The following is a 23,934-nucleotide window of genomic DNA, read 5'->3' as shown; positions in this document are numbered from 1 at the left end:
GATTAGTTTCAACTTTTATTAATTTTTATTTTAATTAAAAAGAGAGAAGAAAGAGAAATAAAGAAAGAAAGGAGAAAGTAGATAAAATAATAATATTATTTTGTGTATCAGAAATAATAATATTATTTTAATAAAGTAAAATTAAATAAAAGAAATGAAAAAAAGGGATAAAATTTAGTGCATGTTGTTGTATAAACCTGAAACCCCGAGAAAATCGCGTTTTGAGATTTTAATAGAAGGCACGAAAATGGTAGCCGAGCGAAAGATCTGGGACGCTATGGAGGTCGCACAGGAAGCTAGAGACTGTTGCAGCTCTGACATTCATTCTTCGCAACTCACCGTTGACACCTCTCTTTCTCTATCTGATATGTCTCCTCGTCTCATGTTCGTTCCTTCTTTCTTTCGTCTCTTTTCACTTTGCATTTTTGTGTTTTTGTTATGCAGTGGATTCGTGAATTTAAGCGTTAGCTTAGCTTTTCTTTTGTTGGTTAGGTTTTTTGATTTTTTGTTGCAAGTCTTAGCTCTGTTTGATGTTTGGCTGCCAAGAAAATATAGGGACTTAATCAGCATTTCATTTCTTTAGAATCTTTTTAATTTTGGAAAATAAGTAAGAAGCGAGACTAAACAGGAAATTATCGGCGTAATTGTGTTTTAACAGAGAGTTATGCAAGGATCTGTTCAAGAAATGGTCAAGATTGGAAGATTCTTGCTTCACAATTGAGACGGTTTCTGGTGGTATAACAAATTTATGTGAGTTCTTTGTTTGCCTTTTTGCTATTTATTAACTTTTGATTTGAAGAAATCGTTCACCTTACTTCGCTAACTTTTGCACTGAAAATCACCTGCAAAAGCATGTTAGCCTCTTAGCATTGGTCTTAATAATTCGTTTTGTTACTTGATCCTGCAGTGCTTAAGGTATCTGTGAAGGAAGAAAATGGAAATGAGGTATCTGTAACTGTCAGATTATATAGTCCTAACACCGATTATTTTATCAATCGTGAGAGGGAGTTGCAGGTGATTTCCTAAAGCGGCCTAGATTCATTTACTTTCTCATGATTGAACAAGAAATCAAGAATGATTTTCAGGGTTGAAATTTAATGAATTTCACGAAAATATTAATTCTTTGAATCTACTACATAGTTATTATTGGAATTTCATTTCTATAATTGTGTCTGACCGGTCAAGCAACTGAATGAATACAGGTGTCTAATCAATTTCTGAAGGATTCTGTGGCTCTCCTAGATCATGATATAAATCTCTTCCTTAAAGAAATTAAGTGGCTGGCTTTCAGTCCTCCTTGGAACAATTTTATATGATCAAAGAAACCAACATGTTTTAGTTACTAATATCATATCCCCACACAAAAGTATATGCAGTAATGTTGTGGGGTAACTGGAAAATGGATAGAAATTTTGTAATACAAAGAACTTTAAACTATGCTATTGCTAAGTTCGTCATCATTGTTCATTACAGCATCTTCTTTTGAAGCATTAAAATTATTTCTATCTGGAGCAAGCTACAATTAATTCATTTGATTTATCCTACTTTTTACTACACTATTTGTTATGTTATAGTTGCTTAACACATATTGTGTTCAGGCTATCAAATACCTATCAGCAGCTGGATTTGGTGCTAAGTTGCTTGGTGTATTTGGAAATGGCATGGTGCAGTCTTTTATCAATGCACGGACACTAACTCCAGCAGGTAAGCATGGGTTGAGTCGGATAACATAGTATAGTTAATACTTCATAGAAAGGACCTTCTGAGAATGAACCATCAATTACACCCAATTTTGTGGGGACATCAGATATAATATTCTGTTGTCTTGGTCATATAATTTAATCAGAGATTGCCAAGTGCTAAAGCAGTTAAGAATCCAAGTGTTGAATAGAAGAAGTCTGGCCTGGTAGCAAGAATGCTCTCAAACCAAATTACAAATTTCACAATCTTATTTATTTATTTTTGCAATTGCTCTGAATTTGATATGATACCTAAAAGCTTTTAAATCCACATCAACCTAAAATTTAAAATTGCTTCATCTACTTTTGTAGCTTAACTAATGGTTTAAAATCATGGTTGTGGTTTGGAATGCAGTTTGGTGACTTTCTTGATCCCCCTCCAATAAGCAAGTTGCCTCTAATGCATGGTTTACTAGAATTTGAAATGCTGCTACGCTAATATTTTCAATGAATTTTAATGTTCCTTTTTAGAAAATCAAACATATATTGCTTGACTTGTTTTTAAAGAAGTTTTCATTTTGCAATCAGTATAACTGTACATTTTAGATAATTTTGTCAGAGGTTTTTGTACATATTTCCATCAATATAATATAAGTCTTAGATCTTGCTAAAGCTACATAGATCTATTTTAAAATTTTGAGCTAATTTGTTGTAAATCTTTGTGAAAAAAAAAGTTAAGATGAAGTTTCGGTCAAGTTTGCTAGAAATGTAGTGTAATGGCCACAACGGCTTTGATTTCAAAAATTATGTTACAAAACTGGGGTTAATTTAATGTCTTCTCAAAACTTATCTTGTGCAATGAATGTAATTTTAATTCCACAGTTGAGTTTACTTATTGTTGAATTTAATATGTTGATTGAACACTATAAATAGAACCTTTTGACTTTGTAGTGTTGTACTCACCTAAAGTTCCAAGTGGGGAGTATCCGTTGTTCCCTCTAGAAGTTCCTTTATTTTCACTATTTGTTGAATTGAGGGGTTAATAAAGTTTCTTTGCAACCTGAAACGTATGCAATTATGTGATTTGAAACCCATTGCTCTCTCTCTCTCTCTCTCTCTCTCTCTCTCTCTCTCTCACACACACACACACACACACACACACACACATTGTGTTTACTTTACTCTGGCTGTTTCTTTGTGGCAGATGTGAGAAAGCCAAAGCTGGCTGCAGAAATTGCCAAGCAACTTCGTAAATTCCATGCAGTGGAAATTCCAGGTTCTAAAGAACCTCAGTTATGGAATGACATCTTCAAGTTCTATGAGAATGGTATGTTTTCTTACTTCTCTAGCCTCCTCTATTTTGCGTTTCATATTTATCTGAAATAGATTTAGCAGCACTTATTTTCAACTTTGAGCAGTTTGACTATTGTATACCCTAGAATTATTGCATAGTTTTCTTATTTGAGCTACCAAATCTTGTTGCAGCATCCATTCTTCGATTTGATGATATTGAGAAGCAAAGAAAATTTGAGACAATTTTATTCAAAGAAGTTTATGATGAAGTAGTTGAAATCAAGGTAATATTTTCTTCCATAAAATTTTCATGCTTGTAATCTGTGTCTTGTGGTTCTCCCATGCAGTTTTGAGGTTAAAGGAAGGCCCTTTATCTCTATCTGACAGCAAACCACTTGTAGCTTAGGTTATCAAATGAACCTGTTTTGCTTGTTATCATAATTCATAAGGCTGTTGCCTTTTGAGCAGTTAGAGTTTTCCTTGGTGCAAATGATTATCTTTCGCTGGAAAATGAAGCATAACACAGATTCAATGCACAATTGCACTCCATAAACTAGTATGCCCTAGATAACAGATGAAGTTATTCTGCTTGATAATTTCCTTGACTGACTTGCTCGTGATTTGAAACCAGAACATCTAGAAAACATCCAGTTGAATAGCTTCTTAAATGTCAGACACATTAATTTGTCATTTGCAGACAATTTAGAATGTTCATCTTAAATTTCTGGAGATATTTATTTATATTGATGGAACCTGAGAAAATAATGGATGCCATTGTATGTGAGGCAGAAGGCATGATGTTTGTCCAGTCTCAAAATTTGGAATTAAGCTTCTTTAGGCCTTAGCCTTTCCTCTTCTTCTCTTCGGTGGCAATAGTTATTTATGAGAGCACTAACTTTTTGGCATTTATAAAATTGAGACTGTGGTGTGGATGAAGGTACTAACATTTATTAACTTTGGAAATCCTTCTTGGATCACCTTTATTCTATGCTTATTTTTGGTTGAATATTTGTTTATGTTTGAAGAGCTTCATTTCTATTCATGGTGGTAATTTTCCTGATAATTGAACAGGAATTGACAGGTCGTCTTAATGCTCCCATGGTTTTTTCTCATAATGACCTGCTTTCGGGGAATCTTATGCTTAATGAAGACGAAGGTCTGTGTTAACCCTGATCTAAAATATTCTTTTTCCCTCTTCACTAACCACGTTTGTCATTCTTGGTTAAGTATTCTACTTATGTAAGCTCTCTTGCAAATGTATTGTTTTCAACTCAACTAAACTAAACTATGCCTTTATCCCAAAAAGTTGGGGTCGGCTATATGGATTCTCTTTCTCCACTCTAAATGATTTTAGGTTAAATCCTCGGAAATGTGTAATGCTTCTAAGTCATGTTGTACTACTCTCCTCCAAGTCAGTTTAGGTCTACCCCTTCTTTTCTTTCTATCCTCTACCCTAATGTGCTCTACTTGTCTAACTGGAACCTCCGTATGTCTACGCTTCACATGACCAAACCACCTCAATCTCCCTTCTCTCAACTTATCCTCAATTGGTACCACTCCTACCTTTTCTCTAATACTCTCATTACAGACTTTATCTAGTCTAGTATGGCCACTCATCCACCTTAACATTCTCATCTCCGCAACTCTTATCTTAGACACATACGACTCCTTCAGTGCTCAACACTCACTACCATATAACATGGCCGGTCGTATGGCTATACGGTAAAATTTTCCTTTCAACTTATTGGGAATTTTGCGATTATATAAAACTCTAGTGGCACGTCTCCACTTCAACCATCCGGCTTTAATCCTATGACTGACATCCTTCTTACATCCTCCATCTACTTGAAGGACTGAGCCGAGATATTTAAAGTCATTACTTTGGGACAGTATTACTCTATCTAAACTAACTCCTTCTCTATCACCAGTTCTGCCTTCACTAAACTTACAATGCTTGTATTCTGTTTTCGTTCTACTTAACTCAAAGTCCTTTGACTCTAGAGTACTTCTCCAAAGCTCTAGCTTTCTATTGACTCCTTTTTGCGTCTCATCTATCAGAACTATATCATCCGCAAACATCATGCACCAAGAGATACTCTCTTGTATATGTTTTGTTAATTCATCTAAAACTAATGTAAAAAGGTAAGGGCTTACAGCTGAACTTTGACGTAATCTCTGGTGTCTCCTCTCGCGGTGCGCACAATAGTAGTTGCTCCTTCATACATGTCTTTCAACACTTTTATGTACCTAACAGATACTTCCTTTTGTTCTAACACTCTCCATAAGACATCTCTTGGAACACTATCATAAGCCTTCTCTAAATCGATAAAAATCATGTGTAAATCTTTTCTCACATCTCTATATTTCTCCATCAAGCTTTTAATTAGAAAGATTGCTTCCATAGTTGAACGACCAGGCATGAAGCCAAATTGATTGGAGAGATAGAAGTATCATGACGTAGTTGATGTTCCACAACTCTCTCTCACAATTTCATAGTATGGCTCATGAGTTTAATTTCCCTATAGTTTGAGCGACTCTGTATGTCTCCCTTATTTTTAAAAATAGGTACTAAAATACTCATCCTCCATTCATCAGGCATTTTCTTTGAATTTAGAATCTTATTAAACAATTTAGTTAACCATGCCACTCCCATATCTCCTAAACACTTCCACACTTCAATTGGTATTCCATCGGTCCACTGGCTTTATCTATTTTCATTCTCTTAAGTGCTTCATTTACTTCTAAAGATCTAATCCTTCTAGTATAATTCACATTCTTTTCTATTGCTCTGTAATCTATATTCACGCTATTACCATTTTGACTATTATTAAAGAGATCATCAAAATAATTTCTCAATCTTTCTTTAATGTCCTCATCTTTCACTAACACTTTTCCTTCTTTATCTTTAATGCACCTAACTTGATTGAGATCTTGACATTTTTTTTCTCTTCTCCTTTCTAATCTATAAATATTTCTCATATAACTTTTCAAAGGTCTGCGCTCTTACTTGACTAACTGCCTTTTTTGCTTCTTTCTTTGCTATCTTGTACTGTTCATATGCCTCATTATTATCACATTTAGGTAATTTCTTATACCATTCTCTCTTTCTCTTCACTGTCTTTTGTACTTCCTTATTCCACCACCATCTCTCTTTTGAGGGTGGTCCATGTCCTTTAGACTCTCCAAGTACTTTTATATATTGTTTTCATTTTATTTTATTTTTATAATTTTCTTATCTATGCCATTAGTAAACTCAAATGATAATGTGATGGTAGTGTATCTGGTACTAGTACACATGTAGATATCATACTTGATGGATCTTTTAAGTAGTAGAGTATTGATGCAGGGCCATGGACAATGGATTTTTAGTCTGCTGTACCCATATATGCTACATCAAGTATGAGTATGCATGACATATGAAGGATATATTATGAGATAACAAATATGCAGAGGTTGTCTGCATTGTGGACTAATATATGCTAAAAATGTGGATTATAATGAATGCAATTTTCTCGGTTGAACTTTTCTGGTCAATTGATGGCATGCAATTCATGAACATAAGAATTTCTTTGTGATCTAATCTTAGAGGTTACTTTGATTTTTGTGTCGCTTAATGGTATGTTATCAGAATGCTGACGTGCTTTTGGTGCTTTGCCATCATTATAGCTCATAATGTTTAAAATGGTGGCCCATAAGACACCTAAATTGTTGGGGGGGTTGGTTCTTGAAATGGTGCCCAATTTGCATAGAGGAAATAATAAATTGCTGAAAATTTGCTTTATTGTGTAATTTTGATATTTCTTTTTCATATTGATCTTTTCTTTTATCTCCTGAATATCCAGGTAAACTCTACTTCATTGATTTTGAGTACGGTTCCTACAGTTACAGAGGTTTTGACATTGGAAATCACTTCAATGAATATGCGGGTTATGATTGTGACTACAGCTTGTATGTAAAGAAACTTTTATTTTCTCTCCATTTTCTATTTCATTCTATTGATTGTTGGATTGTGTTAATGTAGATACCCAAGTAAGGATGAACAATATCATTTCTTTAGGCATTATCTACGACCTGACAAACTGGATGAGGTATTCTCTGGGCTCCAAATTCTTATTTTCATGGCTTTGTAAAAGGGTTTCTAGCTTAGGAATTTGTTAGTTCAGGAAGTTAAATTTTGATTGTTTTGGGATGTGTACGTATAGTTTCTATCTTGGACTTGAGATCATCATTGGCAGTTCTCAAGACAGAGTTATTTTGTTGCAAGGTCCTGCATATCTATATTACCTACTTTCTGTTGTGATTTTCGGGATGTGTACCTACAGAGCTGGAGTTGCTTTTAATTTTTATTATGTTTTTTTCGACAGGTATCTGACAAGGACCTTGAAGCTTTATACATAGAGACAAATACTTTCATGTTAGCTTCGCACTTATTTTGGGCCTTATGGGCAATAATCCAGGTAACTCCACCCGTCACCTCTGCATTTCAAGCTCACTACACCACACCACACAAATTGATCATATGATTTATTTGTGTTTACAGGCAAAGATGTCTCCAATAGATTTTGATTATCTTGGCTATTTCTTCTTGCGATACAATGAATACAAAAAACAGAAGGAAAAGAGTTGCTCACTGGCACGTTCTTACCTCTCAGGATGTGGGAGTGGATAGTTTTCTGGTCATTTTCACGCGTTGCTAGCAGCATTGTTCTGTATTATATGGACTTGTTGTGATATGAATAGTAAAACAATGTGTTGCGAATAAGTTAGTGGCTTGGCTTGATTAGATGATACGGTGTGTATTGGCAATGGTAATGTCAATAGTCTCCAGCCAAGTTACCTAGTTGTTGGGCAAGTTGTTATGCTGGTCGGAGTGTTAGCCATTGAGAATGGGATTATAGAGTAAGTAGTTACATGGGTGGGAAAAGTAGAGTAGTTGTTGAGAGTTTTTAGATTCTGTTAGCAGATTAGCTATAAGATTTGTAACTGTTGTATTGTAAATCATTCTTGATTCTTCTTAATGAAAAGTTGATTGAGTTTCTCTTCTTTTTTTTTTTTTTTTTTTTATGTTTTCTCTTTTCTCATTTTTCATCACAACATTGGTATCAGAGCAGTGATCCATGGCTATGGTAGGAGTGGAAACACATTCACATGAGTGGTGGAAGGAGATAGCTTCTATAGTGATAGAAGTAGAGCACAGACAAGAGGCAAGGCTACAAGAGATGGTAGCTAGCCAAGAAGTGAAGTTTAAGGGAATTATAGATGAGCTCAGATCCTTGATTGCAGGATTAAGTTGTCAAAATGTGGAAGCGGCGAGACAGAAGAATTGTAATGAACAACCACAAATATCTATTTGAAATAATCCATGGAATAGTTCTGCCAAATTGGAATTTCCTCGGTTCAATGGTGAGGGATTAGAAGGAAGATTATTGAGGGCAGAATATTTTTTTGAAGTGGGAACAATTGAGTATCAAAATAGGGTAAAAGTTGTTGCATTGCATTTGGAGGGTCATGCAATTCAGTGGCATCAGGGTTTTATTAAAACCAAAGGAGCTGGGGCTTATGCCAATTGGGATGAGTATGTGAGGGCATTGGGAGCTAGATTGATATCATGCTTTTGATGACCCAATTGCGGAATTGAGGAACTTGAAGCAAACGGATTCCTTGCAAGAATACTTGAATGCTTTTGATGACCTTTATTAGAAAGCAGATATCATTGAGGAACAATCTTTAAGTTTTTTTTTGGCACTCTCCCCTTGCAAGTCAGTTTTTAGGGGTGAGTTTTATTAGGTAGCCTATTATTCACATGGTTGAACCTCAGCGACTCGTGCTGCTCAATAGTTTATATTAATTGGTATCAGAGCCAGCCCCATCTTGTGAAATCCAACACTCGGAGTAGTGCCTCACATAGTGATAGCCTAGACCTATTGTGTAAGGACATGTGGTTGGACATGTGGTTCAATGTATAGGGTGCTAGTCGTGACCAACATGGCCATGATGAACGAGGACATTGATTTTTCAAGCGTGGGGTAATGTTATGATCCCACATCAATAAGAAACAACCTTGGTGAGAGGTTAATAAATTTCGAAGCACCTCCCCTTGCAAACTAGTTTTCAGAGATGAGTTTCTCTTCTTTTTCTCAGTATTTTCTCTTCTTTTCCTCAGTCATACTTAATGAAAGCTTGATTGAGTTTCTCTTCTTTTCGCCAGCATTTTCTCTTCTCCCATTTTTCTTCACAGGAGGACTGTTAGGCAAAGTTCCCCGAGTCCAGTTAGATATCATGATGTTGTATAATATTCTTTTGTAGCTGTCGAGTTAAAAAGGAAGTTGAGAACGATATATATTGAATTAGGAGTCGCAGTGTACTATAATTCTTGCAAAATTCTTAATAGATCATAACAATCATAAATATAATGTGAATAATAAACATAAGATTCAACCATCACCCTAATAATGGATCTTGAACAAATAAATTCTCACAGATCTAGAAAGCGTACCTGATGCAGAGTTTAACTGAGCCATGGTAATAATTGAGAGAAACTCTTTGATTTAATAAACTGATTTCTCCCTCTTAATCTTTTTTAATTCATACACAAAACTTTAGTGATGGAAGATTTTCTTGAGATTACCCTAATATCTCTGACTTTATGAAAGAGAATGCGTGTGACCTTATGAGTAGAGAGAGGACCAGCTTATATATATATATATCCAAGACTTAATCTGATATGTCCATCAAATATCCTTATACAATTATAATTAGGATTTACTTTAATTAAAGTAATCCTTATATAATTAGGATTTGTATTAATTAAAGTAAATATCAATTAATATTGGGCCACATTAAAAGAATTGATTTTGGCCCATATGGTAATATTAATTACCGGACAAAATCATACATTCTCCCACTTGGCACAATAATGAAATGATATAAACTTTAATAACATAAATATTAAGCGTGCATGAAATAAACAAATTATTTCCATAATGTTCTTCATAATTACCTTCATATAATAAATTACTAAAGTGTGGGTTATGACGGTTGTACATTATTTAATCACATACTTCCTTTCATATACCGCAACACTAGCAACTTACTATAGTAGGTATATAATGGATATGTGTATATCATATTGTGGTCCACAATAATGTATTGAAAAAACTTTTCCTGTTATCATTCACTCAAGATATTATGTGTACACAATTATGAGAAAACAAGAAATCCATTAATATATGTTAGAAAACACATCAATGAGCTCAGAGTGTCAAAGCCAATATACTATTAATTAATACAACCAAGACCCATTCTAAGCACATGTTCTTTAAATGTCTTAGGCTGTAAACCTTTAGTCAACGAATTTGCAATTATGAGATCAGTATTAATGTGCTCAATAGACACTCTTCATTTCTGAACTTCCTCCTTAATGGCAAAATACTTTAATTCCATATGTTTGGCACTTTTGGAATATTTTTCGTTCTTGGAGAAAAATACTGCTGCAGAATTATCTCAATAAATTCTCAGCCGCTTGCTAATATTGTCGACTACCTCAAGTCCTAAGATAAAATTCCGCATCCATAATGCATGAATTATAACTTGAAAACATGCCATAAATTTTTCTTTCATAATGGATGAAACTATGACAGACTATTTTTAGCATTTTTCCACAATACTGTTCCTTCAGCTAATAGGAATAAGTAGCCAAAATAGACTTTTATTGTCAACACATTCAACAAAATCTAAATCTAAATATCCAATCACTTCTAAATGATTAGATATCCTAGAAGTGAGAATAAAATCTTTAGTTCATTGTAGGTACCATAAAACTTTCTTTGCAGCTTTCTGGTGATCAATTCCATGATAAAAAATTCTACTGGTTTAAGCATACATCAAATTGCTCACAACTGAAGCATAAGGAATTGATTCCATTTCTTTATGTTCTACATCATTCTTCGGATATTGATCGAGACTAAATTTGTTCCCTTTCTGTATGGGAATAATTTCCGCTGAACATTTATGCATATTAAATCTCTTTAGAATTCTATCAATATAGGCTTTTTGGGATGATCCTAACAGTCCTTGTGATCTATTGCGGAATATTTCGATTCCAATCACAAAGGATGCCTCTCCCATGTCTTTCATTTCAAAATTTATTGAAAGAAAATCTTTAGTCTCACGTAATATGCCAAAATTATTTGTAGCAAGTAAGATATCATCAACATATAGAATTAAGAAAATAAACTTGCAGCAAGTAAGATATCATCAATATATAGAATTAAGAAAATAAACTTACTCCCACTGATCTTTTAATATATACATTGATCAACGACGTTTTTCTTAAAATCAAAAGACTTTATGGTATTATTGAACTTAATATACCATTGACAGGAAGCTTGCTTAAGTTCGTATATTGATTTCTTAAGTTTACACACCATATGACCTTTTCCTTCAACTGAAAAACCTTCAGGTTGGTCCATATAAACTTCCTCTTCAAGTTTTCCATTTAGAAAGGTTGTTTTCACATCTATTTGGTGCAACTCTAAGTCATAATGAGCCACCAATGCAATGATAATTCTTAATGAGTCTTTCTTTGAGACTCGTGAAAATGTTTCTTTATAATTAACACCATCCTTCTGAGTATAACCCTTGGCAACAAGTCTTGCTTTATATCATTCGATTTTGCTATTTAAGTCACGCTTGGTCTTAAAGACCCATTTGTAGCCAACTTGTTTAGATCCTTTAGGCAATTTGACTAGATCCCATACTTTATTTTGTTCCATAGATTTTAACTCATCTTTCATAGTGTCTAACCACTTGTTAGACTTAGTATTTTCCTATGGCTTATGAAAATGAAACTTAATCTTTATTGATTCCTTATATCAAAATCTAACTCTTTTAGCTAAACCACATAATGATTAGCAATTGCCAATCTCTTTTCTGTCTGAGATCTTCTTAATGGCTTTTTTTTTTTCGTGGATCACATTTGTTAGTTCTTCATAGGTTAGCTTTTTAAGGGTGTGTTTCATCATCATGTTGTGTAAACATTCAACAACTGCTAGAACAACACCTGGAGTAAGGTTGGATATAGAAACATAAATAGGCATAAGAAAATCAACTTTAATTTCCTGTATATCCACATCCTGTCTTTCAACACTCCCACTAACTTCATCATTCTTCAAGGAATTTAGCATTACCAGTTTTCACAATTTCATACTATGGTTTGGAATATAAAACCTATACCCTTTAGATTTCTCTAGATGACCAGTAAAGTATCCATTTATCATTCGAGAATCTAATATCTTTTCATGTGGATTATAAATTCTTACTTTCACTCGGCAACCCCAAACATGCAGGTGCCTTAAACTAGATTTCCTTTCAGTTCATAATTCATAAGGTATTTTTGAGACTGCCTTACTAGGAACCCTATTTAACAAGTGTACAACAGTTTTAAGTACATACATATACAAAGATATAGGTAAAGAAGAGTTACTCTTCAAACTCCTAACCATATTCATTAAAGTCTGATTTCGCCTTTTCGCCACCTCATTTTATTGAGGAGTACTTGGTATAGTATATTGTGCACATATGCTATAACTTTCTAAGAACTTTACAAATAGATCAGGACATTGTTCCATTTTAGTGTGTTTTCCATAGTATTCACCACCTCTATCTGACCTTGCTATTTTCACTTTTCTATCTAATTGCCTCTCAACCTCATTTATGTGCACTTTAAGTGCATTTATTGATTAAGATTTTTTATTAAGCAAATAAATATGTTCATAACTTGAAAAATAATCAATAAAGGTAATAAAGTACTTTTCTCTCCCAAAAGATGGAGTATCAACAGGCCTACATAAATCAGTGTGTATAATTTTAAGAAGCTTACTGCTTCTTGTGACTTCTTTTTTATTGTGTTTGGGTTGCTTTCTCTTAATGCAATCCACACACATCAAGATCAAGAATATCTAAACTTGGTAGAGTTTCATTCTTTATTGACCTTTCTAATATTTCTTTGAATATGTGACCTAAATGCTTATGCCACATGAAAACAGAATTCTCATTTAGTCTACTATGCTTAATTCCAATATTGTTATAAGTGTCAGGCAAGGATTCAACAAAATTATCATCAAGTTTCAGTATATATAGATCATCAATAAAGATTCCAAAAACAATAATGGAATTATCATTATTATAAAATAAACAGAAGCATCCATACCCAAACTTAACATTGAACCCAAATTCATCAAGTTTTGAAACAAAAATGACATTCCTAGAAATTGAAAGCACATAGAAGTTTTTTAATAGGTCTAGTTGATAGCCATTATCTTAGACCAAACGGTAAGTCTCTATGCCTTCAATTGGAGCCTTCATATGATTCCCCACAAATATGAAGTCTTAGTTGGGTTTTCGATTTGGATCGTAAGGAATCCTTTTATCACATTGGAGATATAAATAGTAGCACCAAAATCAAGCCACCAAGTATTATTAGAAACTTCAAATAAGTTTGATTTGAAACATACATAAGCATAAAGATTACCTTTCTTATCAAATCAAGCTTTACTTTTCTGGCAATCTTTCTGATAGTTTCCTACTCTCGTAAAGAAGCAACAATCATCTACCATTTGTTCATTTTACTCGGTTTGAGTAACATATGAAGATCCTTTCTTTTTTTTCTTCTTAAACTTGTAGGCTTTAACTTTAAGTCCCTTATTAGCTTTTTGACCCATAATGTTGACAGAATGAGTCCCTTGATTTTTCAACCTTATTTCCTCCTAAACTAGCTTATTGGCCAATTCATTGCCATTCCACTTATCCTCAACAGTGTTATAGTTAATTTGAAATGGCCCATATTCAAGAGGTAATGAGTTCATAATGAACTACACCAAGAAGGAATCATCAACTGTCATCCTTAAAGTCTTTAGCCTTGCTACAATATTACTCATTTCAATAATGTGCTCTTACATACTCTTTGATCCATCATACTTCATGGTCATGAGTTATGCTATTAGAGTACCAGTGAGTGACTTAGCTTCAGAATAGAACATATATTTCATAAGTTTAAGGTATTCTTTTGCATTTTTAGTTTGTGAAATTGTAGTCGTAATGTTATTGGCAATAGTCATTCGCAAACCAATTCCTATTGCTTATGGTATAACTTTTCTTCCTTACTGCTTTTATCCATAATAACAGCAAGTTAGCCTTCCAATAATGTGAAGTCAAGGTCCAAGACACCTAAATGGAGCTTAACTTGCTCACACAATTCAAAGAAGTTCAACCCATTAAAACAATAACAGATTAAGCTTGTGAATGAAGAGAAAAAGCTGCAATATTATATTTATATACTCAAAATAGGTTCAGATAACTTTAAAAATTAGAGTATACTATAGTTCTCCTTTGGGTAGATACTATAATATAGTATCTTAAAATAAATATCTTTAAACTTGATTGGATAATAATTAAATTTTATCAAATATACATGTTGTCTTTGGATATTCAATTATATTTGATAAAATATTATTGTCCTTATAATTCTCATTATCACAGAATAATTGATTTACCTTTGGGTAAAATTTTTAAGTTATGATGACTAGTGAGTATCAATTAATCCATTTTTTTATTATAGACATCTATTAGCATAGATATTTGATAATTTTTATATGCATGTAAACATTATTCATAGTTCGGCCACTTTGGTGACTAACAAATTATTAATTTTATTTTATTTTAGTTTGACCACTTTAGTGACTAACAAACTAAAACAAATATCATAAGACATACATATAAATTATGTAATTAAAACTCTTTCTAACACTATTTTTTTGTCATGTTAATAATCCTCATGCCCAAAACTTAATTGGGTCAAATTTTAATAATATTATTTTAATTATTTTAATCATTAACATTAATAATAAAACTTTCACGGTCTACACTTTAATTCTACATATATCTAATAACAAGTAAAATCTTCAATATTATGTACATCATTATAAATTTAATGGAGAAATTTAATTGTTCAAAACCTAGGGCTCTGATACCACATGTAACACCCCTAAATTTTGAATAAATTAATTTATATGTAAATATTAGTATTTTATTGTATTAAATATTTGAGAATTTTGTTGAAATTTTTTTATTTTTAGAATCGGGTTTGATTTTCTGAAAATGTGAAACTTCGATGATTTTTAAAAATTAATTTAAAGACTACGTGGCAAAACTAAAAATATATTTAGACTCTATAAATTTTTTTGAGTTTTCTGAAATTTTTTTTGGAATTTTTGGGTCTCGTTTTTTGTCCCAAGACAGAGCAAAAATTTAATTTTGGATATCCTAAATCGGACTGGCCGAATCAAACCGAACAGGGTCAAACCGATTGAATTGGACCGACCCTCTTCCTTTTCTCCTCTTCTTCCTTGCGCGTCCCGACTGCCTCTCTTCCCTCTCCATTTTCTCTCTCCTTTCTCCTCCCCACTGCTGGTAGCCGCCACCCAGCGCTCCCCCTCACGCCGGCGACCACCCTAGCACCCTTTCCCTTGCCGGCCACTGCCTAAAATCGCCGAAAAATGGGCCCTAAAACTCCCCTTTCACGTAGCGAGCCACTCCAACTTCTCAGGCCGACGGCCGCCTATTGGACTGGGTCTTGTCCCAAAATCCTTCTACACCTCAAGCGCTTTTCATAGATACAAAGAACACAAAAATTCATAGAGCAGTTTGTCCAAATTTTGTTTGGAAAGTTTTAGCCTATTTCGACTTTTAGGCTAGATTTCTTGTAAATCATGAACCCCACAAAAAATCAGAGAGTACCGGAGTGCTCCCCTTGGCGAAGCAATACCCATTTCAAATTTTTCCTACATCGTTTTTCGGTGGGTCCCATGAAACTTCATAGTGTTTTTCTGGGTATTAAATGAGCTTAATAAATTTCGTAATAATTATGTACTAACCCTTGTGTTGTGGGCTTCGCGTAGGTATGATCATTTCGCAGAAATTCAACAGTTGCTCGAGTCTGTAATTTTGGGCCAGGTAGGTAAGCTACTGGGAAAGCTTCAGAATCGGATCGAGGTTATAGGCTACCCTACTATTTTCAAAAGTTCCAGACACGTCCCAAGGGTTGAAATTGGCATAGGTAAATCCGAAACCTCATTTTTCTTAATTATCTAATGCCTGATTTCGATTAAAAATCTATAAAATAGTCGTGGTAGGTTAAAAATTATAATTTCTTTTGCATTAGCTTAATCATATTACTAGGGACCGCAAAACAAAGTTTTAGAATTTTTAGAGCTCATTTGTGTAGTTTTTGCCAAATGATTAGTTATATGGACTAAATGGTAATTTTTCAAATTGTGGTTGTTGACTGTTTGGATGGGCCTAGGAGAGGCCATGTGATGTGATTGAGTTGTGCTTGTGTGACTTATGGATATAGAAGTGTATTTTGAACCCTTTTGCAGGTTGGGTAGGTTATAGGTATAGGGGAGACTCTGCCGGATTTTCGGTATGACTTAGAGTATTTTTGATTTTTTTTTTTAAACTTGTATTAAGTCAACTATAGTAAATAATTGTAATGAAATTGTCAGGTGAGTCAGGACAGCCTTCCTCCTCCGCTTAGATGCCGCAGTAACTTCAGTTTACGTCTGTGAGTAAAATATTAATTTTAATTATAATTTCAATATTACTATATGTTCAGGCATGCCCATGCATCACTTATAAATATATATTTATGTAATTAAACATTAAACACGTTTTATATTACATTCTTAATTGATGAAGTGCCATGGATGTTATTTGATGGTAATTTGAAGCAGTGTGTGTGTATTGGCGTACGTGTGGTATGTGGTGTTGGATATGGACAGGACGGGTAGACGCGGCTGGAGCTTGACTCGCTGGGACCTGATCTTTTTATGGATAAGTTGGGGTAGGCACGACTCGAGATGATTTCGTTGGCCTCCGCATTTGGTCTATTAAGAGAAAGTCTGGCTTGAGACGTACTCGCTGGCAGAGGTTGGATTAAGAGAGCTGTATAGGGGGATTGGCTCCCATATATGTACTGTTTAAGTATTATTAGGTGTGTGAGTGCTCCAAATTACCTCTTTGCTGTTATGATGTGATTTGTATGAAAATTATGATAATATTGTATTTCACTCTCTAGGATGCATTAGCTTTAGATAACTATAAAAATTATAGTTAAAATCAGTATTTTACTCTCTAAGTCGAACACTCACTCCTGTTCACCTTATTTTTACAGGATATAGAAGATTTCTTGTTGAGTTCTAACCTGCCTCTCTCCCTCGCAGGTCTTCTATTAATGTCTGTGATGTTTTGTTTAAATTAGGTTTGTAATATAATGTCGTGTTGGATCTGTAAAATTATTAGATGCATGTACGATTAGATTGTATGAGGGAGCTAAGCTTCCATTTGATTTTATGTCATTATAAGTATGTGAAGGGTGAGCTGAGCTCCCCAAATTATTATATATTGTGCTTACAGGTTGGGCCAGTCAAAAACTCCCCGTTGTATGGTTCATGTTATGACCGGATTCTGTCTGATTGCTTTCTTGAAATTGAGCTTAATATGAGCCTTAGGATTGGGTTAAGGAATAGTTAAGCTTACTACGGGTCTCGGGGGCTTTAGGTTAGCCTAAGTCCTAGTGTCGGTCCGACCCATAGGTTGGGTCGTGACACCACATGTAAAATTCTTAATAGATCATAACAATAATAAATATAATGTGAATCATAAACATAAGATTCAACCATCACCCTAATAATGAATTTTGAAAAAATAAATTCTCACAGATCTAGAAAGCGTAATTGATGCGGAGTTTAACCGAGCCATTGTAATAATTAAAAGAAACTCTTTAATTCTTGGGATGACTCTAATATCTCTGATATATATCTGATTTTATGAAAGAGAATGTGTGTGATCTTAGAGGACCAGCTTATATATATATATATAAAACTTAATCTTGCACATCTATCAAGTATCATTATACGATTAGAATTAGGATTTACTTTAATTAAAGTAATTATTATATAATTAGAATTTATATTAATTAAAGTAAATATCAATTAATATTGAGTCACATTAAAAAAATTGATTTTGACTCATATGATAATATTAATTATGGAATAAAATCTTAAAATTCTCTGTATTAAAAAAAAAATATATTAGTTCTCCCTAGGGATTTGTCTCCAATAGGGCTTCTATTTTTTTTTTTTTTGGTCCCTGAGAAGCATAGCTCACGAGATTGAGATATCCGAGCTAAACTGTGGAAAGTCAATAAAAAAACTCATTTACAAGTAGGTTTATTTTATTTTATTATTTTATAAATATTTTTAATTGAAACTTTGCATGTCCCAATGAACATACTCATTATTTTGTTTTATTTTTATTCAAACTAAGTGCTCGATTAAAGAAACAGAAAATGGGATTTTTTTTTTTTGGGGATGAATCTTGATGCATGTCAGGAAAATATCAATTATATTGATGAAATTAACCACTGGAAATAAAATAAAACTATACATGGCAGAATATATTGAGACCTGGTTTACTCTAGCTGGATGGTTTTATTCAATCCCTGAAATGTTTCTTGCATTCTTGCTTTTCTATGCAAACCTAACCGTGGAAGTTGGAAAGGCTAAAACCTATAATGCTCATTAGAAATTGGACATGAACTGCTAAACATGTAATAGCACTGTAGCCTTGAAAATAAAAATAAAAATAAAAACCCAAGTTGGATTTGTTGGGAAAGATCAATAACCAACTGACCTGCTTATGTATAATACACGCTGAACTTGACTGGCAACAAGTTAACAGCCATTTTGTGACAAGAAGACTAAGTCAGTTGGATAATTTGCTCTTCAATTTTTAACATGCAACTACTATGTATCTTACATATATTAGTAACACTAAATTCTAGCAAAACAAACATCCTTACCCATACACACTCCTGGTATAAGGATCCTCCAACAATAACTGACTAAAATGGACTTGTAAGTGCTGCTCTCTCACCAGCTAAATGGGCTTCTTTTGTCCTTCCATGAATGTCAACCAATATATAAAGAGATATTTGAAGCCAAAGAAGCCACCACTGATTTTTGATGCGTTATTTTTCTTTACGCTTGAAGAACCTGGCAGTGCACGATATGACTTCTCAGTCGGTTCCTGCCTGCTAGGCTTGACAAGAGATTTGTGACCAAGGTCTTGAACTGTCCTTTCCCTGATATAGTTTCCCATAAATGCTCAGCAGTGGCTCCCCTCAAATCCTCAGATTTTGACACATCAACCAAAGATATGCTCATATTATTCCTGATGATGCAGAGTTTTCCATTAAATGGAACAAGTGCAGCTGCCTCTAATGCCTGGGAATTCCCCAAATGCATCCTACTGTCAATATGCTTACTCCATGAATCAGTCACATCATCATAAACCCTAAGTTTGCAGCCATCCTTACAGTCCAAGGCATAGAGGCGTCTGTTTAAGGAAGCACTCGGGTTTCTCCAGCCTGCAACCATGCCATCATAAACAGGGTACCAGTTATCAGTTTCTGGTTGGTAGACTTCGCTTAGAACCTGTCGGTGAGATCCCAGCCCCTTCAGGAACCACTTGCCCTCGTAAACAACCCCAATAAAGGGCACCATTGCTGTGCTCATATCTGAAATGAAGGACCATCTATTCTTGTTAGGATCATAAACTTCTGCTGATCTCAGGGATCGATGGCCCCCCTCATTTTCCCCACCAGCCACATACAAACAGTTGTTTATCACACATGAACCAAAAAAATGCCGTCGACGAAGCATGTCTGGGGCACGGTGCCACTTATTTGTCCTAGCACTATAAAATATGACTCTTCTCATTGATCCTTTTAGAGGGTCTTTACCACCAAACAAGTAGAGGTGACAGCCACTGAGGACTGCACAGCCAAATCCAAGGGCTTCAGAGTATTCCTTTGGGACAGGGGGAAGGGGCTGCCAGAGTTGGTAAACTGGATCAAATGCATGCCATGAGATTTTGCCATCTCGGTCTCTCTTGATGACATATATCCATTCTTCAGCAATTCCAAGGCTTTTCCGAAGTGAGTAGAAGAAGTTTCCAGCCAAAAGACGATACCATCTTTTGCACACTAGCCGTAACTTACAGTGCTCTACTCTTGGGACCCGGATCAGGCAAGCAATAGCAAGATCATCAGGGAGTCCTGGAAGCAGAGGAGATTGGTTTCGGCTTCTGTCACCACGTGATGGCTTGCTCCTAGTAGGATGAATGGATGGTTTAATGTCTGGTTGAAGGCAGAGCTTAGATCCAGGGACATATTTTTTTGCACTGGCAACCGTTTTGAGGCCTGCATCTACTCTACATAGACAAGCTGTGGTATCAACCTATAAATATACATGAAGAATAGTTAATTGATGTTCTTTCAGGCTACCATTTCTACAGCACGCCCTACCCAGCATTTTATGCTGAAAATCAGAATCAAATATAACTAATTTACACAGATGCAATGGTCTTTCATTTTGAATTTTTGATGGTAGGGAGAAAAAAAAAAAAAAAAACTTAAGCTTATCTAATTTGCTTGCAAGAGTGGAAAAAACGAAACATCAATTGCATGCTATTGCCCATACTTTCTACTAATTATGTTTTCCACCTAACTAGTCTTCTATATCAGCATAAGCAACATTTCCCTTATACTCAAAAGTTATTTCACTTGAACAAAGAATAATAACCTTCAAGAAAGCTACGGATATCATTTTTCCTTTTAGATTTAAATAATATAATACAATACATTATAGCTTGGCAGTATTCCTGCATATAAGAAGCTATTGACGTGCAAGTAATAAGGTGCAATCGTTTCCATAGAAGCAATAATAATTCTACCGTAAAGCAGGCAACGCCACAGAAGAAACAACAAAACAAATAATTATTCATTAACGTCTACCTAAAAAAAAAGGAAAAATCATATGTATAGAAAAAGATTAGATTCACAAATAGACTAAGATTTCAGTGCAGATTCCAAAGCTCCACTTATCATCAGTTTGACTTCTTTGCTTTATTTTTTCATTTCATCACCTCAGGTCTCTACCATTCTAAGAAATTAGGATAAGAAAGTGCACTCATTGTCATATGCCTATGATTAGCAGAGGAAAAACGTTATGATGATTAAAGAAATTGAATACACTTCATTCTACCATTAATCATTTCTATTAGACTATGTAAGCAATTTCTGCGCTATTTATTTGTATGTTCATTCTAAAAAGGTTTGAGATTATTCCCTGAAAAGATAAAAGATTATTTTACAGTCATAGGACGATCTATGGCCAGTTAAAATTCTACAATACCTCAGCCAAAGATCCTTAGACTATAAAAATAAGCAATAACAGAAAAAAAAAATCACTGCATCATAAAAGAGTCCATACTACAAATACTGAAAAATATTTCAAGGCTTGAATTGTTTGAATCACCAACTTCTGAAGTTGCTAAGGGCAGACCTAATCATTACATTGGATTCCTAAAAACATATATCTGTTAAATAGTAAAGCAGAAAACTAATCAAAGAGCAAACAAACAATTTACCAGAGGAGGTTGAATCGTTCTATCCATAGTTTCGGCTTCAAGGATTAGCCAACACCTGATTTATCAAATTCCCAACTTCAAAACTAAAGAACCAGTCTCTCAATCATTTATCCCCTGCATTAGAAACTAACAAATCCCAAATGCATAAAGATGATCAGCAGCACCAGTCCACATCTAGAACCCACCTCCAACATGCAAACTTTTCACAAATGTTTGTAAGCAATTGAATTTCAGGAGATATAACCTCTCAAGCTTCCAAATTGCACCTTGAAAGTAAACAATCCAGCTCAAGACAACTAATAGTCAACCGAAAAACCAACTTAAAACTGGCTAATTAATATATCGGAGAGGCAAATCCTATGAAGCCAACACCATTAATAAATTATCATCAAACCCCATCTCCAAAATCAATAACCCAGAAAGAGCAAAAAACCTGAGTCATGACCTTCAGAGAGAGCAGAAAAAAGAAAACCAAATCTTATCTTCTGATAAAAGAACACAAAAGATCCAAATGCGAGACAGCATTAAAATGGGGGCAAGGGAGCACTGCAAGAGGAGATGGAGACCCTTCTTTTCAAACATTAAATCTTCAGTGGAGTTTAGGGCCCATTTACCTCAACGGCACAACCTACCAAGCACAAGAGGATGTCTCTCACCGAGAGAGAAAGAGAGGTAAAAACAAAAAAGCAAACCTAAACCATTACTGGAGAAGAGGAGAAAGGCAAAAACTTGAATGATGACACTTGGGTGGTTGTTTTATTGGAGAAATGAAGAACAAATCACTACAAATGGAATTGGAAGATTGTTGTTGGTTGCTTTGGTTTGAGACTTTGGCAGAGAGAGAGAGAGAGAGAGAGAGAGAGTTAAAACCCAAACTTTTTCTTTTTATCAGAAGATAAAAACCCAAACTTTGTGACTATTTCTCTCACTTTTACTATTATTATTTTTCCCTTAGCTCCATTAAAAAGGTTAAAAAAAAAGAAAATAAATAAATAAATAAATCACGGCCCACCATGCACATATCACACTACTCCACCAAATTCTAATTTTTAGAAGATTTTCCAATTTATTGTACGCGTATGCATGTGTTGACCCACCATCATAATTTATTCTTCTACTACTCCTTACTTCTTCCTGTTCCACAAGTGTATTTTGGTCGTTGGAAAAAATTGGGTCTTGTCAAACCCTATGCTGGTGATCTTTGTGGGCCCAGGGTTCTAGATCTTCATAGTGAATTTGATCATTTGTGATTGCATTATGATAACCACACCCATCATTTCCATACTCTACTTTTCATTACTCTTGAATAAATTCTTTAATTTTTTTATTCAATTCTCATGTTTTTTGGAGTCCAAATCATTACAAATTGGCGTGAGAATTGAAGTGTTGTTATGAGAGTAATGGGTAATAGCCAGTGATGATCTACACCATGCAAAATAAAAACATTTGTATAAAATGTTATTTCCTCTTCATTGTATTATCTTAAAAATTGAGCAATTAGTCGGTAGATCAACATAATAATTTGGTGCACTAAGCCAATTATTTGACTCTATTAGATTGAGAGTTGCAACTACACATTTCTTTTCATGTGTTGTGTGTTAAAAAGAGTGCAGTACACTTTTACTAAGTGGGTACTTTCTGTCTTTGAACAAAGCTTGATATTATTTATTAATATAAGTTGATATTAATTGGGTTGTGGATGAAAGTTTAGTTTCTCTCATTGGATGTTTCACATCTGGGAATGGCATGGCAACTGCCACAACTACTATTTTTTTAATCATATTACCTTCTCCATGAGGGAAGTTCCTTTTGGTAGGGATCTGTTCGGGCAAATATGAGATTGGATGCAGTGACTGATGGAGGCTTTATTTTATCCCATCATGTTAACTTTGTTGGTAGGAAATTGAGTTCCAAGTAATGGGTGCACAAAAAAGAAAATTTCAAGGTGGAGTTTCCTTTAGAAATTAGCTATATCTTCACACAAGTACGCAATGGAAATTTCACCATATGGGTACTTGATTGTTTCCATATAGCACATAATATTGAACAATTCTTGCAAGGAAGATATTCACAAGCTTACATCTTTGACAAATGAAGGTTCCTTCTACATAGATTTGTGGTTTCCTTCCTAACCATTTGACTGAGATACTCCATTGGTTGGCTACAATTTTCTTTCCTTTTTCTTTTTTGCTTAATTTTATTTTTCAATATTTTTGATCCATTTATTTTCTTTGTTTTCCATTCAAAAAGTCCAACCAGGCCAGCAGTTCACATCAATGGACACTCCCTACTGTTCCACACAAACTACAAAAAAGATAAGACAAAAACTCACTCAGCAACAAGAACTTGATAATTAGCCTTAATCTTTCAGAGTGAGTTGTTCATCATCATATTAGTGTAATATTCTTTGATT

The 23,934-nt window shown here is 34.3% G+C and overlaps 2 protein-coding genes across 9 annotated transcripts; one reads left to right on the top strand and one right to left on the bottom strand.

Moving 5' to 3' along the window:
* Positions 1-180: 180 nt before the first annotated feature.
* LOC110655668 (probable ethanolamine kinase) lies at positions 181-8,015 on the top strand. 8 transcript variants are annotated; one of them, XR_009145634.1, is made up of 12 exons: positions 181-384; positions 659-750; positions 908-1,014; positions 1,599-1,704; positions 2,884-3,006; positions 3,165-3,256; positions 4,054-4,128; positions 6,815-6,920; positions 6,994-7,060; positions 7,175-7,236; positions 7,337-7,429; positions 7,513-7,575. XR_009145634.1 is itself a non-coding variant. In XM_058139754.1 (11 exons), exons 1-10 carry the CDS (start codon positions 182-184, stop codon positions 7,190-7,192), a joined length of 999 nt encoding a protein of 332 aa, XP_057995737.1. In that variant the 3' UTR covers positions 7,193-7,236; positions 7,337-7,433. The 8 variants fall into 8 exon arrangements, 3 of the variants coding, with proteins under 3 accessions (XP_057995737.1, XP_021667787.2, XP_021667789.2); XR_009145636.1 differs by lacking the exon at positions 4,054-4,128; XR_009145635.1 differs by lacking the exon at positions 7,175-7,236 and having other exon boundaries at positions 182-384; positions 7,513-8,015.
* A 10,617-nt stretch (positions 8,016-18,632) lies between these two features.
* Positions 18,633-22,396, bottom strand: LOC110655669 (F-box/kelch-repeat protein At1g55270). The gene is made up of 2 exons (XM_021812098.2): positions 21,522-22,396; positions 18,633-20,329 (listed from the first exon to the last, which is right to left on the bottom strand). The coding sequence occupies exons 1-2, from the start codon at positions 21,546-21,548 to the stop codon at positions 19,070-19,072; spliced, it is 1,287 nt and encodes a 428-aa protein (XP_021667790.2). The 5' UTR covers positions 21,549-22,396; the 3' UTR covers positions 18,633-19,069.
* Between the last annotated feature and the right edge of the window lie 1,538 nt (positions 22,397-23,934).

This window comes from Hevea brasiliensis, chromosome 17 (genome assembly GCF_030052815.1).
Source record: "Hevea brasiliensis isolate MT/VB/25A 57/8 chromosome 17, ASM3005281v1, whole genome shotgun sequence".
NCBI lineage: Eukaryota > Viridiplantae > Streptophyta > Magnoliopsida > Malpighiales > Euphorbiaceae > Hevea > Hevea brasiliensis.
The sequence above is the reverse complement of the archived record's forward strand: the minus strand, read 5'-3'. Positions and strand labels throughout refer to the sequence as shown.

What these genes read in the sequence shown, in the direction of transcription:
- LOC110655668 (XM_021812097.2), top strand. Translation starts at nt 248, where the DNA reads ATGGTAGCCGAGCGAAAGATCTGGGACGCTATGGAGGTCGCACAGGAA. An exon ending in CTTCAAGTTCTATGAGAATG is followed by an intron (nt 3,007 to 3,164) that starts GTATGTTTTCTT and finishes ATCTTGTTGCAG; the next exon opens with CATCCATTCTTCGATTTGAT. An exon ending in TATGCTTAATGAAGACGAAG is followed by an intron (nt 4,129 to 6,814) that starts GTCTGTGTTAAC and finishes CTGAATATCCAG; the next exon opens with GTAAACTCTACTTCATTGAT.
- LOC110655669 (XM_021812098.2), bottom strand. Translation starts at nt 21,548, where the DNA reads ATGGATAGAACGATTCAACCTCCTCTG. An exon ending in GAACGATTCAACCTCCTCTG is followed by an intron (nt 20,330 to 21,521) that starts GTAAATTGTTTG and finishes GTATATTTATAG; the next exon opens with GTTGATACCACAGCTTGTCT.